Genomic DNA, 22,228 nt, shown 5'->3' with positions numbered 1-22,228 from the left:
TTTCTTTGAGACTTGATATGTAGTGATTTCATTAAGTACAAGTTATCTTGTGGTTTGCGTTTCAGAATGGCTGCATTTGTCCCTTTTCAAAGTGAGTGAGTGAGGTCCCTGCAGCACGATGCAGGACAGACAGCAGCGCGATACAGGACAGACAGCAGCGCGATACAGGACAGACAGCAGCGCGATACAGGACAGACAGCAGCGAGGTACAGGACAGACAGCAGCACGGTACAGGACAGACAGGAGGGCAATTAAATACATGACAGTGCAATAAATGAAGCAGAACCATAAATCTGCAATTAATTTGCCATGAATAGGTGGTGCATTGGGGAAGGATGGGCGGATAACCATACGAATGATTGCTGAAGGAACAAGCACGGCTTTGACTCCTGCACTGGGCAGGATTAAGCATATGCTGTCAATAGCTGCCAGGTTTAATAATGCAGTACCTATTAAAGTGGTCTCTGATTGACACACACAATAATCCCCCTAGGTGCACTCCTGATGGTCTTTATATCTGCAGTAATGTCAGTAATCCTTTAATGCCACTCAGAGCAGCATTACAGGCTTCTGACCTGGTCTGTTCAGTGCCTGTGCTGCTCAAGTCTGCCACCGAGTGGCCGTCTGTTCGAGACTTAAACTGCGCACAAACGGACATGGGGCCAGTCCGCCTGGGCGCGTGAGGCGTGGAGTTCTGCTTACAGCTTTACCTTGTTCACCTGGCCGCTCATCTTCTCCACACTAAACCCCCTTCCGGGGCCAGCGGTGGATTTCAGTTGCTGCTTCCGATTCCTTGTGAATGTCTTCTTCGTCAGGTCGCCCATGCTAAAGGTCACGTGCATGGACACGGTCACGTGACACAAGACGTCGATACGAACACAACACGAAGGATCTCTCTTACCAATAACCGAGCATGTTAATTATTTTCACAACCACTTATTTAGAAATACTGTTAGTTTTTCACTTCCTCATCTTGTAGGTAATGAGCTGCTATAGTGATTAATCAGGGTCCAAATAAATAGTGTGTCAGTATTTACACAAATCTCTTAAATTACTTAACTTGCTACATTTAAACATTTCTCAGGTCATGACTGATTTTGAAACAACAGTAAATCCCATAGCACCATCCTGCGGTTATTCTTTAGTTCCTGTAGTCCCAGAAGACTGGACCCATCAATGGTCTTGGCTTTCCAGCATGCCTGTTCTACAGCGCTGCGCCCAGGTGATGGATGGGACTGCGAGGATTTGGGGATTTTGGCGATACCGTCAGTTAAACTTGTACCAGGGAGGGAATTACTAATGGTCGTTTTAAAGTGACAATCCCGTGATTTTGTGATTTAAAAATATATTGTACGTACTTTGAAGCAGATAAAAGGAACGTTAGAGAAATAAGCAGAGAAACGTCGCCTGTATGTAAAGCGGCTCACCTCAAAGTCAGCCTGTCTCTCCCACCTGCCGCCTCCCCCTTCATATCATCGCTCACCTTCCACTTCCACATCTGGGGGAAAGAGGCCAGTTTGCACACTCAGATCGCCAGCAGCAGCACTGGCGTCGCTCGCTGTCAGTGACATACTGACAGGTAAGCAGACATGCATGTTCACACATTACAGTTAGGGGTTAATTATAATTCTGTCAAAGGTAGATCTAGGATTTTAACTATAGTTTCTTTTTTCTTTTCCATTTCTTTTTTTTTATCTAATTAGGCTAATTAAACTGCACCCCCAGTATTTAACTACGATTCATTCATCCTCCAAATACACAGATCTTTGTATTTAAAGTATTAAGCTGTGCCCCCGCCCCCCAAATGTTCCACTACACTGTTAATCATAAATATATGAGGGTCATATGCAACAGGCGCCCCTTAAAACAATGTAGCGTGAAAAATGTAAAACTATGTACATGTCTATTTATTGAGTACATTTAATATTGTACATCAATTCAAATATATGTAGGATATATTTACTTATGAACGGTAAAACTTTCCCCGACCCATTCTAATACGTTATTTAAAAATTTAAGCTATAAAAATCAATAAATATAGTAACTTACCATGTCAATTTTTTCTTGGACCACGCACGGTGTTTCTGAGCTAAAGCCGAGCTTATAAAAGTTCATGCAGACTTTCATAGGCATTTGCTCTTCCCACAGACTCATCGCTACGCGTTAAGCGCAATGAACATCCTTCCTAAACAGCGAAACGACATTTCGGCCCCAACTCCGGAGTTGTATTTCAATCGTTTTTAGGTTTTAAAAAGGTGCAAATGTAACGACAGATACAAAAAAATCAATTAAGAAAAGTTCCATGAATAGATTTTATTTAAAATGAAGGAAGGACGGTTAAAGGGAAAACGTGCAGATTTTACTGTGATCAAACAGGATTTTACTATTACTATCCTGACCACAAGGTACAGTAGTGACTGAATACAAATCAAAGAATTAGCACTTATCTTCTAATATTAAAAAGACTGACCATACACAGGTCAACCGTATCAGCGGTTTTCCCACAACCAAGTCTTAATTAAGAAGTTTATGCTGATTAATTTCGTGAGAAACGTAGTATATGAGGAAACCAGAAATGACAATACACGGAATGTCAGTACGTGGGCATCACCACAAGGGGTCACCAGTAACCATCACTGTTTAAAATTTTGCGAATTCAAAGCAGCAGCCGACAGATGGCGCAATCTGCGGTAAAGACCCGTCGGCATAAGCCTTATTACTCCACAGACTTTGGGACTTTTGCGGCTGTGGGAAATTAAGCTAGACGAACAAGCACAACAAATCCTCACGACATACACATGGAAGACAAAAGTTCAAGTCCTTTTACAGATAGAGCTAAATTTAAAGTAAAACTGGCTGGTCTGAAGGGTGTAAGGAATAGGGGAGAAATGTGAATTAGTACATTTAGATGCTTTTGGCTGATTAAGCCAAGAATGATCCACACCACCAGTCAGCAACCATCAAGGCACCAGAAACCCCTTCCACTTCATTGCCCCATGACTGTGAAGCCTGTCAGACATCAGATCAGCTCCTGCTTGGCTGAAGTGGCCTCCTCCTGCACCAGTGTGTCATTTCCAGAGCAGGCAGACTGGTTCTGAGGTAGAGTGTCGATGCTTCTCGTTCCCACTGTCCTACACCGGTGGCAGCAGATATTTTGGTGTATACAAAGACTCTCCTTTGGCTATTGACTGGGACAACACACATCCCTGCCTTTGTCCCACCCCCCATTGGGGAGAGGCAGAGTCCAAGGCCACCTCTTCCTAGGGACCCACGCGTCACGTCCGAGAAGCTGGAAGTCATCCACCTCCTCTGAGCTCGGCCTGCCCCCCGCGCCCCCCCACGCCGTCACAGGTAGCCGCCGAGGCACAGAAGCAGCAGTGCGTGCACAGTTAGCAGGTAGAGCGTAGCCAGCAGCGGCGTGCGCTGGCGCGAGCAGAATGCCACCCTCAGGATCCGCGAGAGGCCCGGGCTGTTGCTCCGCGTCTGAGAAAGGAAAGCAAGTACAGTTTAACGCTTAAAGTGAACATCACCACAACTGCTTTGCTAAAATGTATAGATATGAAAGTGATTTTGGTTAATCCGCCTTCTGCGATCCATTTAGAGAGAATGACCCTCACCCGCGTAACAGCGCCCTCTGGTGGCTCAATAAGAACTGCAGTTTCTGAGAAATTCCCATCGTGCCCAGGCCGCCATTCACTTGACGTTTGCCTGAACAGAGCCAGAAGTGTTTGGGGGGGGGGGGGGGGGACAGCTGTAAGTGCACAGTCAGTAAATGAGCTCACAGTTGGAAATACGACAGTCTCGGCCAGTGTTGCAGTGTTTCCTCTACCACCAAAGGTAGGTACAGTGTTGAGACTCATACCGTTTGAGGCGATCTTGCATGGCGGACAGCTGCTCCTCCACGGCCAGTCTCTGCTCCTGCTCTTCATCCAGCCTGAGAGAAAACGATGCATCTGAACAATCCTGTGATGATCTGGCAATTGAGCCTGAACTTGAGTCGACCACACAGACAGCTGAGAGAAATTGGGGATTTTTCAGACCTTCTCTGCAGTTCCTTGAGCTCTGCCCTGTACCCCCCGGAAGGCTGGCTTCGCTCCTGTGGGGCGCCAGGTGCACTGTCCATTTCCTGCATGCCCTAAAGAGCAAAGAGGAACAAACCACCGGCCTGAAGGAAGGAGGCAAAAATCCCACACAAAACATGACTGTCTTCATGCAAATCAATCATTCATCCCACAAAGTACTACAACCTTCTGGAAACTACCATTAATAGCAGGCAGAGTGGGTGTGTATAGACAGCTACAAATGTTTATGATGGGAGCAACACTGAGCAAAGCAGGTAATGACACTCCGAAAGTCCAACCTTCCTCTTATCCTCCTGCAGTTCCTGGAGCTGCCTCTGGAGGGCGCTGCAGCGACTCTGCGAGTCCCCCAACCTTTGAGTGCTGCCTCGTAGCTGGGCAGTCAGCTGCTGCTTCTCCTCGTATACCTGTGAGAGCTGGGGGCAAAAGGGTACAGGCCGGGGGTAAGAAACGGCATGTAAACTTCAAGGCACGATAGCAGCAAAGTCAGAGAGTCAGAGTGTTTCTCAATATGTGCACTTGACCATATTTGTGTTCTCAATACCAAGAACTGAAGAGGGAAGAAGAGTGCAGAAAGAATACGGATACCGGAAACACCAGCATTCACCTTGTTGCCGAGTTCTGTGATCTTCACTTCCTTTGAATGGAGTTCCCGCAGCATGTCATTCAGCTGGCTGTTTAGCTGCCCGCTGTCGGCATGCAGGACCTGGCCTTCGGACGACAGGTCTGTCCTGGGAGATGCCTGAACACGAAAAAGGAAAAAACAAACAGAATACCATGGATGCAGCTCACAAACGGCAATATTTTAAAGTCCTAAAAATATGCCAATTTTATTTAATTAGATAACAGATGAGAGTGACAGCTGATTACCTCTCTCTGGTACTGTTCCTCTGAGACCTTGGGGCATACGGCCCTCGCCTCTTCCAACATTGCACTGAGCTGCTGGACTTGCTCATCCCGGTCCATGAGAGTTGCCAGGGTCTGCTGTTTCAGGACTTTGGCATGGGCCTGCCATTCTTCACGCTCCAGCCTGAGGGCGCCAGAGAGCTCAAATGAAAACTATCGTGCTATCATGCTATACAGTACAAATTTGAGCTCAGTGCTACTTCCACACAAACATAACAGAGGACGCAGAAAACGTCGAGTAAGCATAATGCTAAATGAAGACCAGTGACGGACCTGAGAACCTCCAGCTGCTCGTCCTTCTCCTGTATCTCTCTCAGCATCCTCTGTCCTTCCTCGCTCTTCTCTCTCTCCATCCCGTCCTCCCGCTGAAGAGTCCTCTTCTCCTCCACCAGCTCCCCCATAACTCTGGTCTTCTCCGTTGCCTCCTGTCTCAGCCGGGATACTTCTGACCGCTGCAGATTCAGCTGTTCAAGCTGCACGACCAGGAAGGTGTGTATAAGAAGCAAAAAGAAAAAAAGCATTAAACCAGGCATTGTTTTAATACAAGTTGTTCGACATAAGTTGTTTTAGTATAGGGAAGACATTCATGCTGATGTGATCTGCAGCGTTGTTAGCTCAAAGCTCGCTATCCCACTGAGGAAGAGGACGTGGTAGGCTAGAATTCTGCACACGTACGGTCTGCTAAATAAACTCCAACTGCCCACAGTGCAAACACCTCTTACCAGTCTTTCCCTGTCGTTTTGCAAGGCTGATAATGCGTTCTTCAGTGCCCACACTTCCCCAGAGGCAGCAGCAGGTGGCGACGACGACGACAGGGGCTGCGCAGCCATCCTGCCTGTCTCTTCCAGTCGTAGACGCAGCTCCTGTGCCTCGTTCAGGGCCTGGTCCCGCGAGTCCTGGAGGGACGCCATGGCCTGTCCGAAGGACTGATTCTCGGCCCGAAGCCGTGAGGACAGCTCTCTCTCCTCCAACAGCTTCTGTTCCATCTCTACCAGGTCCCGCGCCAGCTCAGCCACCCTCTCCTCGGCCGTCTCCGCCTGCGTACGGAGCACGCCGCCCTCCCAGAGCAGCTCGCTCAGCTCCTTGCTCCGGTCCTTGTTCCCCTCGCGCTCGGCGCGCAGAGCCTCCTCCAAGGCAGCTACCTGCTTCTGTGAGGCCTCCATCTGCTCCCTCAGCTTTTCCACCACGCCGCCCTCCTCCTTCCTGTCCCCTCCAGCCACCTGACTCAGGGTTTCCCTCTCCACCCTACTCCCCGCCTCCTGAATCTTGCCCTGCATCCCGGCACACTCCCTCTCCAGCGCAGCAATACGCTCCATCTGTGCAGCCAGCAGTTGCTTCTGCTGGCTGTCCTTCATGCTGAGCACGCTGGTCAGGTCGTCACGGTAGCGGCGCAGCTGTGCAGACAGCTTGGCCTTCTCGGCATTGAGGTCGTCCGTCTGCACCAGCAATCCCCGCAGTTCCTCCTTCAAGCTGTTGTTTTCCGCTGCTGCCTCCTGGATCAGGGAGTCTTTCTCCACAATCCCCTGAGTGGGTCAAGACAGTGATCGTCATGTCTGTTATACCGGACAGTGTTTAACTGGGATGTCAACTTCGTTTGTCATCTGAGAAGTTGTCCTGATTAAATTTCAACTTCATATGCATTTCGAGTTGATTGGGGATAACGTTAATCTAGACATGCTAGTCGAAAAGACTTTGTAGGTACAAAACCTGAGGATGACAGCAACTGTCCTTACCTGTAAGTGGCGCTCCTCCAGCTGTTTATACTGGCTGAGAACCCGGTCTCGATCATCCTGCAGCGAGCCCATGGCCTTGGTGAAGGTCTCCAGTCGGGCCTTGCTGCGGCTGCTCTCTTCGTCGGCCATCCGCGCCCGCTCCTCCAGGCTCCTCGCTTCCTCCCTCCAGCGTTCCAGCTCCTTCTCTGCCTCCTGGGCTCGTCCCTCTGCCTCCCGTCTGGCCTCGTCGGCTGCCTGGGGGGAATTGGGAGGGGAGGATGGAATAACATTAAGCAACTATATCAAGACAAAAGCTGGCATGTTCCATATTAATTCTGCAATTAGGCCATCAACATCTGATATATCCAGATACTTGTCATACATGCAAACACATGCAGATACGGTATCAGTTGCTACAGCACAAATCATGCGATTTAAGAGGCAAATTAAGAAACTGAAAACAGGAAAAGTAACCAATGGCACACCTGCGCCACAGCCAGCTCTTTCTCGCCCAGCAACTCCATCTCCCTCTTCTCCTTCCCCTCGAGCTCGGCCTGCAGGGCCTCCGTCAGCATCTTAGAGGAACGCAGGTCAGTCTCCAGCTGCTCTAGGCTCAAGGCCAGTCGCCTCTCCTCAGCCTCTCGCTCCCTTAGCTTTGCCCGAGCCTCCTCGATCTCGTGCTGCAGCTCTCCTACAGCCCCCTCTAGGGCCTGGGCTCTGTGACGAATCCCCTCTGCCTCAGCCTCCCGGGATATCAGTGAGCTACTCTTCTGTGCCAGAGATTCTTCCACCTGGTTCAGGGCCTCCTGCAGAGCTTCTCGCTGATTTTCCAGAGTAGCCTGGCTCTCTTTGTGAACTCTCTCCTGCTCTTCACATCTGTGCCGCCAATCTGCCTCAGATTTTTGCATTCTAGAAAAAAAAAGCCACACCAGATAAAATGTTTTATTTAAAAAATTATATGATACAACAAAACTGTGTCGACATCACAACAAGCCTACCTCTCCAGCGTGAGCAGAAGTTCTTCTCGAAGGGCCGTCTCCTTTTGTAGCTGCTCTGCAAGATCCCGAGCTCGTGTTTCTGCTTCACGCAACTCTGCTTCTTTTCCCTGGAGGGCGCTGTGGAAGCGACTTTCCCACTGCCGCGCCTCATCCAGCACGCGGTCTCTATCATCCTGCAGAGACGACATGGAGCGCGAAAAGGCAGCCAGCCGTGCCAGCGACTCGTCCAGCCGCGACTGCATGTCCTGGGCCTGCCGTTCTCTGGTCTCCGCCAACTGCCGTGCCTCTACAGCTGCCCTCTCCTCACGACCTTTCTCTTTCTGGAGGTCCTCCACTATTGTCTCGGTCTGCTTGAGCTCTGCCCCCAGCCGCAGCCTCACGGCATCCAGCGTCCTCTCTGCCTCAGCTCTGCTCTCAGCTTCTCGTCGTACAGATCGTTCCTCGACGGCCCGTTTTTCTGCTTGTGCTCTCCCGACCTCACTCAATGCATCATCTAGACGTATTCTGTAAGATGACAGCTCAGCCTCCAGTTTCTTTAGCTCCTCTGCAGCCTTTGTGGCCTCGAAACAGGAAGCAGATAATTCGCGTTTTACCTCATCCCTGGCTATCTGCAAGGCTTTGACCTCTTTCTCCTGCTCACTAATCTTCTCCTGGTATTTGATGCAGTCTTTCTGCATCTGTCGCACCTCTAGCTGTTTTTCCCTCAGCAGCTCCTCCAACTGGCGCGCACGACTTTGACTACCTTCCTTGCCCCTTTGCGCAGACTTCAACTTCTGCTCAAGTTCCCTCTGCCTTCCCACCTCTGCCTCAGCTTCAGCCCTCTGCCTCTGTGCTTGCCTCATATCTTCCTCCAACCGAGCTGCACGGTCCCTCTCGCTTTTTGCCTGGGCCTCAAATTCTGCCCGCTCACTCTCGAGCTTTTCAAGCGACCGCTGTAGCTCCACCAGACGCTCACGACCATCAGCAGCTTCCTGTTGGTAACCGGCAATGCTGCCATTCAGCTGTGCCATCTGGTTCATAAGCTGTTCTTCAAGATCATCCTTTTCAGCCTCCAGACGGGTTTGTACTTCCTGGTACTTTACTTCCCATTTAGCCATCTCATCCTTCAAGCTCTCCTCATTCATGTTCCTCTCTTGCAACTGCTGGTGAATAGAAGCAAGCTGTTCCTTCAGCTCATCCTCTCGCACACGCCTCAAATCCTTCTCTGCTTCAAGGGCTTCATCCATCTCCCTGAATCTCTTCTGCATACTACCTTCGGTAGTTTCAGAAGCTTCCATATCAGATATTTCCAGTGCAGAATCAAGGACTAATGTTACTGTTTCATGTTTCTGTGTTTGACCTTTTAGTTTCTGTTTAGCTTGAGTTGACAAAATGCTGGATTGCTGGACTGCCACAGTTTCTTCTACAAAAGTTTCAGAGTCTGAACCTCCAACAGCACTATGAATAGCAGCTTTCTCCATTTCCTGGGCCAACTTCTTTCTTAGCTCTGCAGATTCCTGTTTCAGTAAGTCTCTCTCTGACCTAGTGGCATCCAAATCAGCTCTCAGTGTCTCAAGCTCCTCCTTTGCTCTGTCAAACTCCTCTTTCTGCTTCATATGCTCCACTTCCGCACCATCTCCTTTCCTCTCCTCCTTCTCTCTCAGCTTCTCATTTTCCTCTTCTAGATCCATAATTTTCTGCTGCTTAGCTTTAGCAAACTTCCTCATTTTGTCTTTGATGGTCTCAACCTCCTTCTGGGCGTCCTCTGCCAGTCTCTCCGCCTCTTTCCTGGCCACTTCATGAGTCCTCATCTTTGCTACCAAGTCCTGTCTCTCCTGACGGGCAGCTTCCAGCACCCGTTGCACACGCTCTGCCTCATCACTAACATTTTCGTAGGACTTCAAAAGTGTTTCATACTCTTCTTTCATTCCTTGCACTTTTTCTTCCCACTCACGGCCCACTAGAGCCACCTGCTCCTTTGCAAGGGTAACCTCCTTCTTGTACTCCTCCTTCTCTGTCAGCACTCCCTCCATAGCTAGCTTGAGACTCTCACAGGATGCGCCTAAGCCTTGGTTCTCTAGAAGGGTTTTGTCAACCTCTGCAATAAGCTTCTCCCTTTCCATTCTCAGCTTCACCAGCTCGGCCTCCCCAGCCTCTAGCCTTGTTTGCATCTCTGCCTTGTCCTTTACCAACAGAGAGATTTCATCCTTCTGTATCTTGTTTTCTTTCAGTGCATCCTTGCGGGAAATTAATGCAGCTTGTAGCTTACGCTGGAGCTGCTGGAGCCTCGACTCATCAATCTTCTCCTCTTCCTTCCTGCCTTCCTCCTCAGCTTCTAGCTTCTGACTCTTTTCTTTCTCAGTCTTCAGGCTCTCTTGAAGGGAAACTATCAACTGGTCCTTCTCTGACACAGTCTCTTGCATCACCTGGAGAAGGGAGTTCTGTTCACTTAGCTGCTGACTCAGCTCTACAATCTCATTGTTCTTACAGCTGAGGAACTGCCTGAACTCCTCCACCTCAGCCTGCAGCTGAGTGATGGGAGAATCTAACCCATCCCTTCCCCCATGTCTTTCTAAAGTCGTTGCCGCTTCCACCTCTGCCTTCAACATCTCAGCCTGAGCCTCGGCCTGTCTGCATTTTTCCCTCAGGTCAGTGATTTCTAAAGACAGCGTATTTATCTGCCACTCCTTTTCTCTTAGAAGCTCCAATTCCTTGCTCAGGTCCAGCAGCTCAGACTCCCTCAGAGCCAGGCATTTTTGACTGTATTGCAATTGCCTTTCCAGCTCCAGACGAGCTGCTTGCTCAGCCTGAACCTCTTCTCTGAGAGCCTTTAGTCCATCATTTCCAGCATCAGGAGCTCCTGACAAAGGTGGCTGTGTACTGTGACTGGACTTCTCTGGGTCGGTCTCAGACTCTGGAGCTGCAAAGTCAACCCAGTCTTCCTGACCCCAGTCACCCCCACTTTGTTTAACTGGTTTTTCTGTGGCCTTCTTTTGAGACTCTGGTTCTTCTCCCAAATTAACCTGCATGTTCTGTGTCTTCATCTCTTCTAGCTCTTTGAGTTGATTCAGAAGTCTATCCCGTTCCATGCCTTGCTCCTCAAAGCGACCCAGCAGGCCATTGTACTCCTCCTTATGCTGCTTGAGCTGCTCTCTGTGATGGCGGTCCTTCTCCTTTGCTTTGCGGATGGTTTCCTTCCGTGACTCAAGGGACTCCTGGAGCTTCTTCTGCAGCGTGTCATGTTCAGACTCTAGGGATGATAGCTGGGATTGGAGCAAAGCCATTTCTTGCTCAGCTTTCTCCCTGTTCAGCTGTTTATCATTACAGAGCTGAGATTTCATATGATCAGCTTCCTCAATTTGTCTCTGAGTTTCTGCAAGCACCTCAGTCAAAGTCTTATCCTTCTCAGCAATCTTCTGTTCAAGCAGTTTGAAGGATTCTTCTTTGGCTTTCAACTTTTGATTGGCTTCCTCTAATGCAGTTTCCAACCTCAACAGCTCTTGATTTTTTACCCGCTCTTCCTCTTCTTTTGCATCAGGGCCCGAAACATCCAAAAAGCTTTTCTCTTCACTTGCCTCACCTCGCTCTTTTACTCTTTCTGCTTCCTTTTCAAATGCCTCAACCTTCTTTATTAGTTCCTTGCGTTGTACAAGAGCTGCTTGGAGTTTTCTCTTCACCTGTTCTCCCTCCTTTTTCATTGCAGCCACTTGAGAGCTCAGCTCGTGCTTTTCCTTCTGCAGACTTCTGAGTTCATCTTCTGAAACAATGCTTCTATTATCCTGCTCTTCCATGGCCCTCTTGAGCCCAAGCACTTGTTCATTCAATTTCGCAACCTCGCTGCTTACCAAGAACTTCTCTTCTCCTGCCTGAAGGAGTTTTGCACTCATTGCATTGTTGAGTGCCATCATCTCCTGCTCCTTCTGGGAAAGGCATAGTTGCAGATCCTCTAGATCTTGAAGTTTAGTTTCAGAGTCCCTCAGCTTCTGCTCCAGCTCAAAAGCATCCTGGTTCTTTTCATCCAGTTGGGCATTGAGTGTTGTGATTTTAGTCTCTTGCTCAGCAATGTAGTGCTGGACCTTATCCATCTCAGCCTGCAAGACTTCGATCTTCTCGTCTTTGCAACAGGCTGCAGTCTGAAGGCTACATAACTGTTCCTGAAGCATGCTGTTTTCCACACTCTGGCTCTTCTGCTGGGCAACCTCCTGCAACTCGGCCCTAGCTGCCTGCAGGGCTCCCTCATATTCCTGTACTCGATCTTCTGCAGCCTCCTTGGCCACCCTCAGTAATTGCTCTTCCTCTTGTAGCCTGTGGAACCTCACCTGCGAGTCTGAAGCATCTTCTCTGAGTCGCTGGAGCTCAGCCAACAGCTCACTGTATTTATTCTGCAACTCCTCTGCTAACGCCTGGGCAAAGGCTTGCCCAGCAGTCTGGTCGTCCTGGGTGACGGTGACATGAACAGTCTCATGGATAACAACCGAGGACGACTGCAGATGGACCGAAGAGGCAGTTGAGACAACAGGCCCTTCACTGGTCTGTTCCCAGGGCTGATGGGCAAGCTGATCAAAATCCTGCAATGAGGAATTCCACTCCAGGACACCTTCCTGGTTCCCAGCTTCCAGGAGTGTCCAGCTGCTCTGAGCCACTTCGGAGTCCGTGCTGGTTACCATCTCGTCTGAGGAAGCCCCTTTCATTTCCCTCTCCTCTGGAGATTCAGGCTGTAGGCTAATGAGCTCTGGGCTGCCCTCTGTACAAACAGAGCGTGATAAGGCCGAGCCTCCCTCTCCATCAGAACCCTTAAAAAGAGAAAGCGAGAGAGAATGGGATGATTTTTCCAGATGACAGACTTACTTTGCTTCTGTAGTTGTGTCCAGTTCCTTTGCCTCTCAGGGTCACATTTAAAAGAACCAATTAAACATTTACGATTTTTCAAAGTGAAACACACCATCTCTGGCAAGTCCGAGGCCTCAACAGCTTCTTCCAGTTCTAAGAAAAAAAAATAGATTCAGAAAATTCACGTCATTCTTAGGTTGCAACACTCCTTCACAGAGCCACATTCACAAATACCTTCACCATTTAAATGCAAAGTTCTTGAAATAACAGACCTGTGACTCCACCTTCAAGTTGAGGCCGGCTGACAGGTGCTTGAGATAACTGACCCACATCCTGAAAGGCGGCAAAATTAATGTGACGTCACTTGCTAAAACAGAACATAGGAACATACCCTGATCAAAGTAGCACATATTTATATTGCCCTGTTTGGCTCAAACCTGAACAGATCACCGGGGACACATTGCCAAGGATATAGCTCTGGTTTTTAAGGTCGTAAGAGAACCAGCCTATGTGGCAGCAGAACCTAGCTGGCCTGATATCGATCAGCAGACAGAGGGACCTGCAGATGTCCACAAAAGCTACAAGGGCTAAAATGCTGGATAGGTAAACAGCAAGGTTCACTTCAACCTATGTGTAAAGAGTTTGGGGCTATCCCTTAGCAACCTAAGAAAAAAGGAGACCCACAGTAACCTCACCCCCATAGGATAAGTCTGTAAATGTCCAATGATGCTCGACCTGCAAGCTGCTCTGAAGACCCACATAGGAAATGGCTAAGAAGAGCTTCGGGGTCTGTGCTGCATCAGATTCTTGTTACACCAAAGCATATCCCAGACCCTGATACCCTGTCCCAGCCCTCCTGTCCCAGCCCTCCTGTCCCTCATCCAAGGTGCCTTTGGAACCTGCGCTGATGTTGAAACCTCCCTGCTTTTCTGAAACCCATCTCCACTCACACCAACTGAAATCCTCATTCACTTCTCCTACTTCTATCTTTAGAGACAATGTTTTCTCTAAAGAACCATGACATCAGTCCAAGCTTGACAAACCAGTTCTCTTTAGGTGCACGAAAAGCTAGACTCTGCCTACTTCCGGTTAACCCACTGTGGACTAGGAGTACCTCACCTGCAACTTAACACATTACACACTGTAACTATGGCTACTGGTGCTGCTGTGTGCCATTATCATCTACTATGCTTGTCCATTAATGTATCAGTGAATGTTCTGACCACCCACGCTCTCTACCGTCCTTCCCGCATGTCCGGATGGTACCCAAGGTGGGCATCATCCGAGCTGGAGTCCTGGTACAGTCCCATGGACGGGTGACATCGTGGACGTGACTTACAAACTAACATCGTGGGTGCAGCCATCAGTCTACCACCCTACATAGGCCAGCATGGAGAACTGACTCATCCAGCTTTCTTTCTTTCATTTCTTTTGTCTTCCATTTTCCCATTCTTGTATTATCAATAGCATCTCAATGATGTTGCAATGCATTACAAGGCATCCATGTAAAAAATGCCTTGGGGCGACTCTGTTGCAAAAGGCACTATATTGAAATTAATTTAAGTTGGCGGAGCAGGATACGATCACACATTTGTTTCAATTTCATAAACTTATACCATGGTAAATATCTTTATATATTTGTTCCAGAATTAAACTTCTTTAATTAAATTGATGTTGGATTATGTCAGATTGTAATCTGCTCAGTTTGTGATCTGAAGTCAAAATACACACATTTAAAAAATGCAGTTTGGAACAGATGCAGACATTGAAAATTATGGAAGCCCGCTCCCACCACATAAAATGAAAAGTCCTTCAGAGATACCAAGTAACACTTTGGAGATACCAAGTCATCATGAGATAAATTATGAGATACAAATATTATTCTGTAACTTTAATACAGCAAGTGCACATGACAAAGTGACTGGTGCAGATTCTCAATTTTAAATGAGTATCTCAAGTATTTTTCAATTTAATGTACCAAAAATGAACTTTCACAAAAAATATATTAAGACGGTACATTGCTTACATCCCAGAAATCTTACCAAAGTCAAAAGCTGGATAATTATAATTGGAAAACTTGTGTCAATACCTGTTTTTCAACAGGAGGCTTTCTTCACCAAGTACATAGGGGCTCTCCTATTCACACCTGGTCTAGGTGAGACACAACAACCACCCCCCAAGGAGCCAATCAGAGATTCACACCACCCCCTACCTCCAAGCAACACAAAAAAAGAGAAATAGTAATTGTTCATTTTTAGAAACATTTATTGCAAAAAACAGAAACTGTACAAATGTTAGGTTCAAATGCTTTACAATAGTTATTAACATAGTTCATGAAATTCACTATAGACATCAAACACGTTATATACATGGTGAATGTGATTTACACCAACATCCTGTTCACTTGTACCAGTTCCTTGTCAGCTGCAGGCAGAGTGGAGTGTCACACACTTTACATTTCCAGGGAGTGTTCTGCCTCTTGCCCTCCGCCCTGCCCAGCATGCAATCCCTGCGACTGTACGATGCTGCTTTGCTGACATCCAGGTTTACCCGATTCACTGGTACTGCTTCGTGACCAGAATGACTCTGTTCTGAACATTCCATTGTGCACGATAAGCTCCTTCACAAAGTTCTTGTGGTTCATCAGCTTCTGCTGTACAAATGCTGACAGCTCTGTGCAAGATGTAAGCATTAGTGGCAGCAATGTCCATGAAACGTAAAAACACCTCTCTGTACCTTTTCATAGCCTGATGTTGTGCTGAATCGTACTGGGTGAGTTGATGTGAGAGGTCAACACCACCCATATGAGCATTACACTCAATAACTGGAGATGGAGAAGGAAAAGCATTTGTGGTCCACGTCATCTTTAGACTTCGCTCTTCTCTGTATTTTGCTCCCTTTGTAAGCGCTGTGGATGGTGGTGTGTCCATCCACTTCACAAAAACTGAATCCACCAGAATAGCCCTCTTGGAGACTTCTTGTTCAAAGCATTCCACATGGAGTGTGGACAGCCCATCCCGTTTGTGTATGTCCCACAAGCACCCACATTTTATGATAGCAAGTACGTGAAAAGCTTTGGGCTGGTATAAAAATTGTCCATGTACCCATGATATTCACACCCCAGGTGGTGACATTACAGCGTCATATGAAAGTCCTTGCCCTGACTATTAGTCATTCTTTCCCGTGTACGCAGAAAAATCTACAGTGTACCCGTCCCTAGAGTCAGTAAGAACAAACAGCTTGAATCCCCATTTGGTCACCTTTTCCCTTAATGCCCTGTGTCATGCCAGTGTTTGCCTTGGTTGGTACCATTCTTTCATCTACAGCGAGGTTCCTGTATGGATGACAGAAGGCTCTGCAGGCATCCTGAATCATGGTCAAGAGAGGTGTCACCTGGAAGAACCCATCGTGCTGGGGCATTCCATGAACGTTCCATGAAATTGTCATTACCTGTCCCTGCTCATAACCTTTGGTGGAAGCATCTGCAAAAAATGGTGTTGTCACCAGTAGTTCTTTATGTGGTCTAACTTCACCTTGGCCATGTAAACGGAAACGCAACACAAACATCAGTCCATTTGTATTTCTTCCCGTTTGCCACGTCCCTAGCGGCACGTTGGTTGGTGTTCTTGGATGGTGTCTTTGCAGCATCTGTGCTGAAAAACATCTTGAACAAATCCAGTGGTTTGGGGCGAGCCGTTGAACTTTGCTGCACTCCAGTTGGTCGGGCAGGCTTGAAAATCAGTGCTGGTAGATCCACATCATTGTCTTCTTTGGAGTTCCATGATAAGCTAGGCAGATGGGCTTGTGGAGCAGGGAAATTGCGCCATCAGAGGTGGACATTTCAGGTCCAGAAAGGAAAAATCCAGACCAGGATTTAGTTTCAACCAACCAGTTGAGTCTCATATGACTGACTTTACGCTCAGCTGGCTGGTCACAAACCCAGCTAACAAGCGAGAGGGGCTGGTTACAGAGACGACGACGCACTGCGTACCCAAGCCAAAACGTAATGCTAAATACAATACACACCTTCTCTAACAAATAGTTTGCTTTATTTCTGTATTTAAGGTTTTAAGTTAATATATTGCTCAATTTGTTCAAATTTGTCTTAGAAATAATATTTTAATGAATTTTCTTTAATGTTGTCGGTCTTCATATTGTGCTTTTTAAAATGTATTTTAAAAGTACCGGTTCACACCAGCATTGTTTTAAAAGTATCATTTTTACACCATAATCGGAAACCCCCCCAAAGGATACCCAGTGGCAGCGTTCACACGGCATGCCGTCTCTCAGAGTGAAATGTGTGCGCAATAAATTTAGTTTCAGCTCACATCACCATTAATCCTGGTGACGGAGGGAAATCTGCACTGGCTCGCACTGCAACAAGGGTACACACCATTGATTATCGTGCATTTCCCGTGCAAATACATTGCAAATAAATGGCAATGCAGCCATTTACAATAGGCACGATTTTCCAATCGACTATTTAGTCAAAAAAGTGCTTAAAAAGTTTGTCGCTTCCAAGTTAAGCATATTCTCCCCTGATCAGCGTGGACATGCCCACTGCACTAAACCCGAAACACAATGTGGCCATGCAAGAAGTATTATTAATCCATCAAGCAAGAAAACAGGGGCTACGCTCTCGACGATTTTGGCAACAAGCGGAACGTGGAAGACGGACCATTTCATTTACATTGTGAACCTCACTGAAATCCACGAAAACCCTTTTATTTTGAAAATGAAAGCATTGCAGTAGCCTGCTAGTTAAATCTGGCCACTTAAATACGAAAAATCCAACAAAAGAATAAAATGTTAGTGAAAAAACAGTATTTGAATTTTGTGCAGAACACATATAAAATTATTTGTAGCTCTGATTTAATCCCTCAACCATTTTCACTAAACAGACATCAGATGAATGTTTAAGTCGCCATTTTTTTTTCATGATTCCAACAAAAGATTCTGATAAAGTATAAACTGACATAGACTGCAAAGTTTGTTAAGGCTGCGCACAAGGAACAATATCTCTTATCACTTCCATATTATTTAGCCAAGACGGAATGGAATCACGCCCTAACCACTTGCACGGCTCCTTCTAGGGACACCCTTACCTGCAGCATGTCGATTGGCTGCTCGGGATGCTGTATGAGGGTTTCTGACTCCGCCCCCTGTGACACGGCCACAGCTGGCTCTCCTGGAAAGTCATTCATTTAGAAAAGGCGTCACCCAGCTGGCATTGCACCATCAGCAAATGGACGAGGTTCTTGTCCATGCTGCATGGGCCCACATGCAACTGCTTACCCTGCAGGGCGTCCGTCCTCAGCAGCCGAGCCTCCAGGGCATGCAGGACTACTCCACAATGGGCGGAGTCCCTGGGTAAAGGGGGCTCCTCCCCCAATCCGTCTGCTGCTTCTCCTTCGGCCAGAGCACACAGTCCCTTCCACAGCTCTGTCAGTAGCAGTGTCTGCTGTGCTTCCCTTTCTGTGTCCCTGAGGACAGCAGGCTCCCCTTCCATCACAACTAGGGCCACATCCTTTTGCTGCATCCCCTCCTCCCTCTCAGCCTCAGATGCCTCCAGCCTCGGCCTCAGATCAGCCAGCTCTGCTCTTCTCAGCTCGGCCTCTGCCTCCATTCTCTTCACTACCCCCTCCATCTCAGTCTCAGATGCCTCCAGCTTTGCCCTCAGTTCAGCCAGCTCTGCTCTTCTCAGCTCGGCCTCTGCCTCCATTCTCTTCACTACCCCCTCCCTCTCAGCCTCAGATGCCTCCAGCCTCGACCTCAAATCAATCAGCTCTGCTTCCCTGTGCTTTGCCCCAACCTCCACTCTCTCCTCTACCTCCCTCCTCTTGGCCTCTGATGCTGCTAGCTTCGACCTCAGATCAGTTAGCTCTGCCCCCTTCCATTCTGCCTCAGCCTCCATTTTCTTCTCCACCTCCACCCTTTCAGCCTCCGCAGCCAACATCCTCGCCTTCAGATCAGCCAGCTCTGTTGCTCTCTGCTCCGCCTCAGCCGTCTTTCTCTTCTCCACCTCCACCCTCTCAGCCTCCATTGCCTCCAGCCTTGCCCTTAGTTCAGTCAGCTGTGCTACGCTGTGCTCCTCCTCGGTCTCCATTCTCTCCTCTACGCCCCCCCTCTTGGCCTCCGCTGCTTCCAGTCTCGACATCAGTTCAGCCAACTCTGCTCCCCTCAGCTCTGCCTCGGCCACCATCTCATCCTTCTCTCTCCTCACTGCCTCTAGCCTTTCCTTCAGAGCACCCAGCTCTGCTTCCTTTTCAGCCACGGCCTTGTTCTCTTTGCTGGCCCCCTCTTCCCTCTCCCGGTAGGCAGCCTCCAGGCTCTGCGTCAGGGACGCCAGCTCTGCCTGGGTCTGACCAGCTTCCTGGGCCCACTGCTGCCTCTCCTCGTTCTGCCGCCTCCTGGTTTCAGCCAACTCCAGCTCCATCTGCCTGAACTGTGTGGTGAGGATCTGCGGGGAGGCGAAGCAACAAAAAGAAAGAGCAAAGTCATACCAACAGCTCAGCCTCTATGCCCATGATGCCATTTTCACCTGTAAGTTTCAAGGTCAAGCAGAGATGCTGAATCTACCACCATGTCCGTCCATGGGCGTTTCTCAATAGCAAGAAAAAGACTGTACTTGTGGTCTTGGTAAGACCAGTCTTGCCAACTTGCCTCCCAAGAAAGAATTTGGGGTGCAATAAATCATGAGATAGGTCTCATTGATATTTGGGATGTGGCAAGAATGACATTTTTTTTTTTTGCTAATGTTCTTGAGCACTGGAACTGATCTGTTGCAATGGAAGAGGGCGTAAAACAGGTATACAAGAACAGAAAAACGGTCAAGTACACATATTGAGGAAAAACCCCTTATCTCCACAACACAAAACACACCCTCTGTCCCCGATCCAAGTCTTGGTGCTCCTGCTCTAGTACCTGCGCTATGGCATTGGCTCACCTGTTTCTGCTGGTCTGCACTGTTCAGCTCCTGCTGCAGCATGTCCAGCACCTGCAATCGGGAGCGCAGTGCCTCCTCTAATTCCTCTGTGTGCCTCTGGGCTACGCGCAGAGCCTGGGGGAAGGCAGCGCATAGGGTACCATGGTGAGCCAGCCTTCAAGTGTAAGCAAGAGCACGTCTATGTGAGCAGGAGGCTGTACCTGCTGCAGTGCACCATCGCTCTGCACTTGGGCAGATACCTTCAGTAGCTCTTCTTCATGCTTCTGGACCTGCTCCCGGAACCGTACATCCTTCTCGCATACCACCGCCTGCATCGCCCCCAGCTTTGGTGGGGAGGGACACGACACGGAGTTGAGGACGCCATCCCTGTCGCATGCTTCCACACTCCCCAACCACAACAGCAGAGGACATTACCTGCTCCGTGTACTTCTCCTGAGCCTCACGTGCTCCCTGCTCTGATGCCTCCAGCTGCTCCCGCAGAGCCCTGGACACAGACTCCTCCTCTTGGAGGCGGAGCCTAAGCTGCTGGAGCTCCTCCTCCACAGTCGGTGATGTTGTGAATGAGTTATCGGGACTCTATTGGGGAGGGAGCCAAAAATGAATGGAAAAACACAACATACAACATATAAAGACTTGGGCTGGTGTGACGAAGGTGAATTTCAAAGTGCTCACCTGGCTGCTGCCTTCATCTTGCCCCTTTCGTTGTAAAACCTGCTTGGTGAGAGCAGCCACCTTGGCTTTGGCCTGTAACTTCAGTTTGGCCAAACGCATCTCGCCAGCCTCCTTCTCCTCCTACATCACACACACAAACCACATGCTACCTAAAACACGCAGCCAATGCATGCAACAGCAGATTTCCACAAAGCCATGAGATATTCCACAACTACACATAACCCTAGCATGATAGTGGTCACCCTTCCATTCTCATACATCATCTATGGATCCAAACCTTCAGCTGCCTCTCCGCGGTGATCAGCTGACCGTCCTTTTCTCGGATCAGCTCCTTCAGCTGAACCACCAGCTGCTCCATCTGGGCCAGACGCTCCACGGCGTCCTCTCCATCCCCGGGGACCACAGAGGTCCCCTCACCTTCAGCGGGTGTCTGCAGGGTCCCGCCATCCTGACCAGTGAGCAGAGGAGAGGTATTGGAGAGGATACCGCCTACGCATGTCAGAGGAGCACTTTCTGAGGGCTGATCACACATAAACCGATGAACCATCCCACAGATCAGTCATTTAAACTCTTCATGCAAGGAGCTTAATGAGCAAGAAGACAATGTCAAGTGTCTAATATTTCTTTGTTTGGATTTTGTTTACAGAAATTGACTAGACCCTGTAGGACACAAAGCTGTCACATATCCTGTTAGAGCACTGTCTCACCTCAACTCCTGCCTCTGGGCTCTCCTCTCCTGACAGCTCCTGCAGTACCGAGTTCACACCCTGGGCCAGTCGACTCAACATCGCGGCCCTGCTGGTGAAATAGCACCCCAAGCGCAGAATTCATTACAAAACATACACCGATGTACAACGGTGCAGCATAAGACAATTGTTTAAGACATGAAATTCAGCAAAATATGTGAGAGCAGACTACAAATGCAATACACCAGCATGAAACTAATACTCTCTTTCATCAGCAAATCCAACAATAGCTCTTCAACTTTTAGTAACCACTGCAAACAAACAGACCGGAATATAAAAAGTTTAAACCCACAATAACCGTACTCGACGGTAAACTACCACTACAAAATAAATATAGAAAAAAACTGTCGAGAAAGGAACAAGTTACGCCATTTTCGCATCTACGTATTCTGGACATGGGTAACGCACCGTTTGCCATTGGATCCCGACCCCAGGTTTTGTAAACATGCTCTGAACTGTACAGAAAGAGAGAGGGCTGCTCCCAAGGCCAGCTGTCATGTAAAATTTAAGGAGTAAGGAAATCCACAGAGCCTGGTGGCCCGGCCGCAGGACGGCACGACACGGAACCGGACAATACTGGCACACATCGGCGAGGTGCGTCATTATACCAAAATGGCACAATCTCACAGCGAAATAATGCCAGCCTTCCAGTTATGTAATACTCAAAGTGTAAAAGCGCAGCACTGAGTTAAACTACGGGTCTTCGCTAAGATGTCACCGCAGAGAACTGCAGGACAAAACGATGCCCCAAATTTACTGGCAAAGCCTCCGTAAAAGCGCCTAAGTTACACTGGCTGCTACAAATGAGCCAAAACAGAGGCTGCGCCGCTAAGCGAAACCAAAAACAGCAACAACAATGTTTATGGCTTTTTTTAACAGATGAAAGGCAGGTCACAGGCTGCTGTATAAACAACGAAAAATAAAGTGGAGGAGCGATAAGCTGACCTGTGTGTCCAGTCCTGCGCGGCGCGTCTTTTTCGCTCTTTAATTCCTGTTTTCCTGCTCCGATTTCAACACGTAGCCACGTCACCAAACACACCGGAAGCCACAGTCGCGCGCCGCGATTGGGCCGCGCGGGTGCTCGGGGAGCGTCGCAGAACTGCACCACTGCGGCGGTGACGAAGTGACCCGGGCGTGCAGCGTGTTAATCCAAAACGCGCAAGTGTCGAAGGGACCGGCGATTAATAAGCATCTTATTATGACACATTCTTCTGAACTACTTTTAAAACTTACTGCTCCAGAAATTGAGAAGACGGCGTTTCAGAATTGGCACTTTTCTAAAATATGACTGGTGCCTGTAATAAAGCCTTCTATCTGTATTGTATTTAAGTTTTTGTCATCTATCCTGGCGTGTCAGGCA

General features: G+C 48.4%; 1 protein-coding gene across 4 annotated transcripts; it reads right to left on the bottom strand.

The window, feature by feature from the left end:
- Window positions 1-2,298: 2,298 nt before the first annotated feature.
- On the bottom strand, window positions 2,299-21,913 carry golgb1 (golgin B1). 4 transcript variants are annotated; one of them, XM_049005331.1, is made up of 24 exons: window positions 21,814-21,891; window positions 20,830-20,917; window positions 20,400-20,570; window positions 20,123-20,242; window positions 19,865-20,026; window positions 19,651-19,773; window positions 19,451-19,564; window positions 18,143-18,964; window positions 17,800-18,046; window positions 17,610-17,692; window positions 12,777-12,837; window positions 12,617-12,657; window positions 7,696-12,467; window positions 7,183-7,606; window positions 6,719-6,952; window positions 5,708-6,508; window positions 5,259-5,458; window positions 4,950-5,109; window positions 4,687-4,821; window positions 4,361-4,495; window positions 4,041-4,135; window positions 3,863-3,934; window positions 3,618-3,708; window positions 2,299-3,483 (listed from the first exon to the last, which is right to left on the bottom strand). In XM_049005331.1, the coding sequence occupies exons 2-24, from the start codon at window positions 20,908-20,910 to the stop codon at window positions 3,346-3,348; spliced, it is 9,282 nt and encodes a 3,093-aa protein (XP_048861288.1). In that variant the 5' UTR covers window positions 20,911-20,917; window positions 21,814-21,891; the 3' UTR covers window positions 2,299-3,345. The 4 variants fall into 4 exon arrangements, with proteins under 4 accessions (XP_048861288.1, XP_048861289.1, XP_048861286.1 ...); XM_049005332.1 differs by having other exon boundaries at window positions 17,800-18,077; window positions 18,174-18,964; XM_049005329.1 differs by having other exon boundaries at window positions 17,800-18,964; window positions 21,814-21,913.
- Window positions 21,914-22,228: the final 315 nt, after the last annotated feature.

This window comes from Brienomyrus brachyistius, unplaced genomic scaffold, assembly GCF_023856365.1.
Source record: "Brienomyrus brachyistius isolate T26 unplaced genomic scaffold, BBRACH_0.4 scaffold253, whole genome shotgun sequence".
Classification (NCBI taxonomy): Eukaryota; Metazoa; Chordata; class Actinopteri; order Osteoglossiformes; family Mormyridae; genus Brienomyrus; species Brienomyrus brachyistius.
Note: the sequence above shows the minus strand (reverse complement) of the source record. Positions and strands in the feature narration are given on the sequence as shown.